Source organism: Triticum aestivum, chromosome 4B (assembly GCF_018294505.1).
Source record: "Triticum aestivum cultivar Chinese Spring chromosome 4B, IWGSC CS RefSeq v2.1, whole genome shotgun sequence".
In the NCBI taxonomy this organism is placed as follows: domain Eukaryota; kingdom Viridiplantae; phylum Streptophyta; class Magnoliopsida; order Poales; family Poaceae; genus Triticum; species Triticum aestivum.
Window position 1 is genome coordinate 567538657 of NC_057804.1, and position 7521 is coordinate 567546177.

At 47.3% G+C, this 7521-nt stretch overlaps 1 protein-coding gene and 1 non-coding gene across 2 annotated transcripts; both read right to left on the reverse strand.

Moving 5' to 3' along the window:
- Positions 1 to 163: 163 nt before the first annotated feature.
- LOC123093297 (methyltransferase FGSG_00040-like) lies at positions 164 to 3172 on the reverse strand. The gene has a single exon (XM_044515217.1). The coding sequence runs from the start codon at positions 2976 to 2978 to the stop codon at positions 1362 to 1364; it is 1617 nt and encodes a 538-aa protein (XP_044371152.1). The 5' UTR covers positions 2979 to 3172; the 3' UTR covers positions 164 to 1361.
- A 266-nt stretch (positions 3173 to 3438) lies between these two features.
- TRNAI-GAU (transfer RNA isoleucine (anticodon GAU)) lies at positions 3439 to 3512 on the reverse strand. The gene has a single exon. It is a non-coding gene; the product is annotated as a tRNA-Ile (tRNA).
- Between the last annotated feature and the right edge of the window lie 4009 nt (positions 3513 to 7521).

Sequence of the window (7521 nt, forward strand, 5' to 3'; positions counted from 1 at the left end):
CCTACCGTTTGTGTCCTTTTTGTGATCTGCTGACCAAGAAAATACTGATTTTTATATGCATATAACTAGATATGTTTGTATGTGCTTGATGCTGAGCTAGGTCATGGATTCTGCATTTTCCTTCTGTTTTACTGCACATGTAGGTCGTGCATTTTTATTTTTATTTTGCAGGGAATGTAGGTGATGCATTTGATGACAGTTAGCATTGTGATGGTCTCATCTTCACAGTTGGAACCATGGTTATGGTCCGTCTGATCTTTAATGAACCCGCACTAACCAATACAAAGTGCATCTTTCAGTGAGACAGTTTTTGAAGTCAAAGCAGAGCAAGTTGAGAAATTTGGAATGAAGGGGTGTCAAGGAGTGCTCTGATGTTCTCATATCTTTGTTGAAAGTTCCGCCCTTCTATACTTGCTAGAAATTTTTAGCAGAAGCTAAAGGGCAGCCCGGTGCATGTAGCTCCCGCTTGCGCAGGGTCAAGGGAAGGATCCGACCACTTTGGGACAAATGAAAATTTTGAGAAAGTGGCCATCTTCTATTTATTAGAAACTTTTTTTTGCGAGGATATTTATTAGAAACTTGTAACAGGGAAAAATCACAAATATTAAAAACCTTGAAATATGTGGAAGCATCTACTGCTGCCAAATAAATATGTTCCATAGATCAGAACACTTCTATCACATATATGCTCTACTTTATAGTACTCCCTAACATTGCATTCAAAACTTTCAAGCTGATCATTTTCTGTTGGTACTACCGTAGGAGTTGTGGATGATGTAAAATAAATGAAGAACACTTTAAATTTGACAATGATCTGATGAAGATAACTCATGTCTCCATGGCAAACAATGAAAGAATAACCAAACATTGTATTCCTACGACCTTGAAGTTGATAAGAATTGATTCCTATCAGCTGAGAATTATGTGTAGGGCAGAGTTCACTCCTAAGTCCTAATCCAGTATATACTTTAAAGAACATCATCACTGATAAATGACATGTATATACAATGGGAGTTCATGACAAACATGTCTCTATGCCAAACACTGAATGAATAGCCCAACATTGCTAAGATTTTCAAGTTGAGCACAATTGAAGTATGTGTAAGGCACAGTTTCATTCCTAATCCAATATTGCTTTAAAGGATATCACTTGATAAATGAAATCGGTAAAATCGGAGAATTCGTGTTCAACACTGAAAGAATTACCCAAAACCAAGACCAAGAGAGCATAAAAATAGAGCTCTCATGTATGATCTTGACTCTCAGCCATCCTCTTATTACAAAACACTGAGCAAACAAGAACATTTGCTGCAACAAACCTATCTGAACCAACGAATAAAGAATAAGGGCAAGAATAAAACCTAGAGGCTTTTGCTGTTGTCACCGTCCAGTGTAAGTCTGAAGAGAGCCCTCATTGCCTGCCTCTTCACTACCTTGCCATAGGTAGCCCTCCCAATCCTCACCACCTTGTCCTCAACCTCCAGTCGATTGCCGCAGCCATTGCCATCGTTGGAGCCCCTCAGCATTGCCCTCAGCACACTCTCACTCCCGCCGACTGCGCCGGCGACGCTCTCTGCGACGACGGCCTCTCCGGGAACCATCCTCCCCCATTTCCTCATCAACCTGCCATTGTCGAACAATGAAGAATACGCGCTCCAGAAAGATGCACGCACGAATGCCTTTCGCCTCTCCTTCACCATGGACTTCCTCATCTTGTCCTCAAGCCGCACCACCAGTGCTCCCATGTCTGCTCCTCCATTGAACAACTCGTTTTCTGATCTCACGAGCTCCTGCCTGAGAACGGCGTCCTCGGCTTCGAACCGGCACCGGTCACACCGGCACTCGAACCCCCACGCCCTTGCTGCCTCCCGGCGCTTCCCCACCGGCGTGAGCACGTCGAAGTAGGGGAACGTGACCTCCTCCCCGGCCTTGATGTCCCTCGAGGCGTGAACAACGGCGTGGTCCCCGACGTGGGTGCGCCGGGCGTTGGGGTGGCAGGAGTGGTTTAGGAACGACGGCAAGATCCACAGCCCCACGCCGCAGTTGACGATGCCACTGTTGCCGAGCAGATTGGCGGACGGCGCGTCTTCCGTCAAGCAATTGACGTCGAGCACCTTCATGACCCTGTCCACATCGAGAGCCTCTCGTGTGCCAATGCCAGCCTCCGGTACGCCGTCTCTGAGATCCTCTGATTCTGGCTTGAAAACTGCCATGTCCGGCACGGCGAGCTCGTCTTCCTGCTCCTCGCCGGTGGACAGAGCATAGATCAACGACGCCGTCCTCGGGCACTTTTCCGCGGCGTCGAGCACCTTGTCTACGAAGTCTTTCCAGACCACCATCTTCTCGTCGCTGTCTGCCGCATCCGGGATCACCCCCCTCCCCGTCGCCCCCGCCTTGGAGATCATCAGCGTTGCCCCCGCCTCAACGCCCTTCACCGCAAAGACCCCTCGGCCGCCGTGCGCGGACCGGCGCACCTCCACCGGGCCGACGTACTCCGCGAGGTCCGGGCACTTCCCGGAGAACCCCGCGAGGACCCACTCCGACAGGTCCACCGCCCCGCTCCTGGCCTGCGCCTCGAGGCGCCTGCACTGCTCGAGCATCTCCCGCACCTCGTCGGCGCCGGAGGCGCCCGCAGGGAGCGCGGCGCGGAAGCAGTCGGCGGCGTGCGCGTAGCGGCCGAGGCCGCGGAGGAGCGCGCCCTTGGCGAGCAGCGCGGCCGGGTGGGTCGGGTCGGCGGCGAGCGCGGCGTCGCAGTCGGCGAGCGCGCCGGGGCGGTCGCCGAGGCGCGCGCGGGCGTCGGCGCGGTGGGCGAGCGCGGAGCAGAGCACCCGGCGGTCCGTCGCGGCGGCGCCGTGCACGATGCGGGAGCAGACGGCGGCGTACCCCTCCCAGTCCTCCTTGAGCAGCAGCCGCGTCGCCCGGCTACGCAGCTCCTGCAGCGACTCCTCGTCGAGGCCGTCCCGGGGTCCGGCAGCCATCGCCGACGCCGTGGTGGGTGGGCGGGCAGGGCTCGTGCGAGGCCGACGCGGCCCTTTTTTGCCTGGGTTCTTTGGTGGGTAGCGACTGGCGAGTGAGCTGCGAGTGGTGTGGAGCACGAGCAGTGTGGCGGCTACGTCGGGTTGAGCGCTTTTTGGATTGTAACGTTCGGATCTGGGGGGATGCGGTGGAGTGTGGAGTGGCAACGGCTACGAGCTGTCACTGTAGGTCAGGTGATTTTATTGCGGTCAACACGAAGGACTGGCAGAATGGCTGGCTGGATTAATACTCTGTGAAGTAGGAGTACTAGTAACATGAAATTACAAGCTTGTTTTCATGAAAAATTACAAGGTTATTTTCAGCGGGTATACAATGAAAAACATGATGGCCTCGGAGGGGAGGGGGATTGAGTATACTATAAAAATATATAGAAATCACAATTAAAATTAGAACAAAAAGTATTGGTCCCGATGGGACTTGAACCCATGACCTTCCGTATATCAGACGGAAACTCTAACCAACTGAGCTACAGAACCATGGCAATTAATCATATTATTAAGCTAATAAAAATTAAAATCAAAGGGTTAGGAAAAATGATGGCGACTCTCACTCTCGATTAACACAATTCTGTTGCTAGCCATCTGATAATCTTTTTTTCTCTAATCAAAGTGGGGCTTCCCTCTTCGGCTTATTTTCATTAAGGAAAACCAAAAGCGAGGTATAAGCCCGTTTCAAAAAAAGCGAGGTATAAGCGTCAGTTTTTAAAGGACCCAGACCACAGACCAAACTACTACTGGAGCAGACTATAAAATCGAAACATGCATAACGACGACTACCCCAGCAGGCGCACCCCATCACAGGGAATTGTCACCACCACGATGAAACAAGACAAACAACATAGAGCTACAATCAAGTCTATTAAGTAGTACAAGTTTAGTAGACGATCAACAGGAACAAACAAAAACCACTCATTGCGACCTCGCTCAAACCTCCTTACCGCTAAATAACCGGTGCAGAGTGGAGAGCAAGGATAAGAATGCTGAGACTAATGGTCTTAGTGCCCAAGATAGAGAGATGCAGAAAAGCTTTGAGAAAAAGAACTGAAAGACATTCTTAAAATGGAGGAAGTCAAATGGTTGCAGAGATATAAAGATAGAGAGATTAAGGAGGGAGATACTAATCCTAGATACTACCATGCCAAGGTTAATGGGAGAAGAAGAAAAAATAGGATCACTACTCTAGAGCATGAGGGTGAGCCCATAGAGGGAGATGTCAAACTCATGGAACATGTAACTAATTACTACAAAAAGCTATTTGGTCAAGCTGATAATTCCAACATTAATTTGGACATTCAAAACCCTAAGGGAATTTCCCCACGGGAAGAAACTGAACTGATTAAACCTTTTAGCATGGAAGAAGTCAGAGAAGTGGTCTTCAACATGGAGAAAAACGAAAGCCCAGGTCCTGATGAATTTGCTGTGGACTTTTACCAGCATTTTTAGGAGATGGTTAAGACAGATCTAAAAGCTATCTTAGATGATTTTCATAGTGGAAAAGTTGATTTGGCCAGGCTGAACTATGGGATTATCACCCTAGTTCTAAAGGTCAAAGATGCTAGGCAAATTCAAAAATTTAGATCAATATATCTTTTGAATGTCAGTTTCAAGATTATCACTAAGGTGTTGATGAACAGACTAAGTAAGGTAGTCAACCCAATTATTTCTCCAATTCAAACTGCCTTTGTGAAAGGTAGATACATTATGGAGGGTGTTGTGATCCTACACGAGGCTCTAAATTCTATTCACACCCAAAAACAAAGTGATATGCTGCTCAAAGTTGATTTTGAAAAGGCATATGATAAAATTAAATGGCCTTTTGTTCATAAGATGCCCAAACTTAAAAAATTCCCAGATAAATGGTGTGACTGTGTGATGCACACTATGAGGGGGGGGTCATGTAGGAGTCAAGGTGAATGAGGACATATGTCCTTACTTCAATACCTTCAAGGGGCTTAGACAAGGTGATTCATTATCTCCCCTGCTCTTTGACCTAGCAGTTGATGCTTTTGCCATTATATTAGATAAAACTAGAAATGAAGGGTTTGTGAAAGAGGTCCTTACTGATTACCATGAAAATGGGGTTAACATGCTGCAATATGTAGATGACACCATTTTCTTGATTCAAGATGATGAAAATTCTGCTAGAAATCTTAAATTTATTTTAACTGCTTTTGAACAGATGTCTGGCCTGACAATAAATTTTCATAAAAGTGAAATATTCTTGTTTGGGGAGGCTAGAGGGAAAAAATATTTGTATCAGGAAATTTTCACTTGCACCCTGGGGGAAACCCCCTGAAATATCTTGGCTTACATGTGTCCAATAAAATAATCAGAAACAATATGTGGAAAAATGTAACTGAGAAAATTGAGAAAAGATGTGCCTGCTGGCAGGGTAGATTGCTGAATATAGCAGGTAGAGTTACTTTGGTACAGTCCTGTTTATCCAATATTCCTATATACATGATGTCTTTTTTATCTTCTACCAGCTGGGGTTAGAAAAAAATGGACTTTTAAACAGCCAGGATGGTATGGCAATCGGAATAAGATAAGAGAAAATACCATTTGGTGAACTGGAAAACATGTTGTCTTCCAAAACAGCAAGGTGGTATGGGGATTACAAACATTGAAATGTTTAACATTGCTTTATTAGCTAAATGGTTGTGGAAATTAGAGAATGATGAGGGATTCTGGCAGGGGATTATTAAGAAGAAATATGTTAGGGACAAATGTCTATCTGGGATTGAACATAAAAATGGGGACTCCTAGTTTTGGTCTAACATCTTGAAAGTTAAAAAATACTTCTACCCACATGTTAAGAAAAAAATGGGAGATGGGAAAAGTACCAGGTTTTGTGAAGATTGGTGGGTGGGTGATATACCACTTAAAGAGGCTTACCCCTCTCTGTTCTTTATTGGTAATGATCATGGTGTTGGAGATATGCCCTAGAGGCAATCATGTATGATGATATTTCCTATGTGTTTATGAATAAAGATAGTCCTTGGACATTATCAATGATGTGTATCAACAAGTACGTGACTTGTTTGTGGGACTATGCATTGTATGATGACTGTCCTAAAATATCCCAAGTCGAAAGGGTTGTGTTGACACGCAGCCGACTAGACTAGCATATGACACGATCGATGGCTCGGTCTCACTAGCCATGGAGCATTGGATGCTAACCGGATAATGTGGACTTGGAAAGGTCTGGTCAGATTCAACGTAGTCAGATCCGAGTCGAGATAAGGTCCAAGTCAGACAGATCCAACTATGAGACGCAGTGATATGTCATCTGTGAGTCTAGTACAACATACGTTCTATGTCCTAAGACCTGAGCTGACGCATGTACTCGGGATGGTGACAGCTTGCTTTGGGCCGACCAAACGCTACTCCGTGACTGGGTAGTTACAAAGGTAGGTTTCGGGTTTGTTCAGTCCCATGCTGCGAGACATGGTCGAGCAAGATGGGATTTGCCCCTCCGATAAGGAGAGATATACTTTGGGCCCCTCGTGTGATCCGACAAGGATAAGCATGGCCATGCAACAAGGATTATGAGATAATCCGATTTGTGGTCGGTATCACTGGAACGAGAAAGAGGTCGGGCTAGCACAAGGATGACAGTCTCGCCTTGAGCCCGACAACATATATCATGCGGCAAAGAGAATAGAGGTGTGACACGTTGTACAGGTTCGCCTAACGAGCTTCATAGTCTGCTTGGTGGTTGGCACGCCTTGCTAGAGGCCGCTACCAACCGTGCAGGTCGGAGGTGAACCGAACTGTGACCAAGCCGACTTGAACCTAAGGGGTCGCGCGCTTAAGGGAAGGAACCTACGAGGTCGGTTCGTAGGACACTGGTCGGATGTGATCCGAACTGGACTAGGAACGTGACCGACTAGACTTTGGGCTTTAGGGTCCGTGCGAGGCCCAAGTGTTGAGCCTGTGACGGACACCTATATAAAGTGGAGGTGTGGCACACTCATGTGGTTGATCGCTTCGGCGCTGTGACTAGGGTTTGCATGTGTTGCGAATAGCCACCTCCACTCGCCGCCGACTGTGTGATCGGACCTAGCAGTCCGCCGCACAGTGTTCCTCCTGCACGCGCGGATACCGTTAGAGGCGGTGCACTTGCACCGCTCCGGTGAACTTGTACGTGGGATCAGACGACCGGCTGTTCGAGGGAGATCGAACAAGGAGGAGACGATCCACGTGGACGCGCTATCCCAACTCTTCTTCCGCTGCACGGCACTGCGCGTCTAGTGGTAACAAACTGTGATCCATCTCCCGTAGCATGTTCTTGGTTGTTCTACGCGTAGGAAATTTTAATTTGCAGTCGATGCACCCTACCGCATAACCCAACAGTGGTATCAGAGCCTCTGCTATAGGATTTGGATTCAGATCGTATGCATATTAGATATGTGGAGGCAGTAGATGAGATCTGTTGTCCTTGATGAGATCGGCTATGTGAACAGTTGATGAGATCAATTGCACA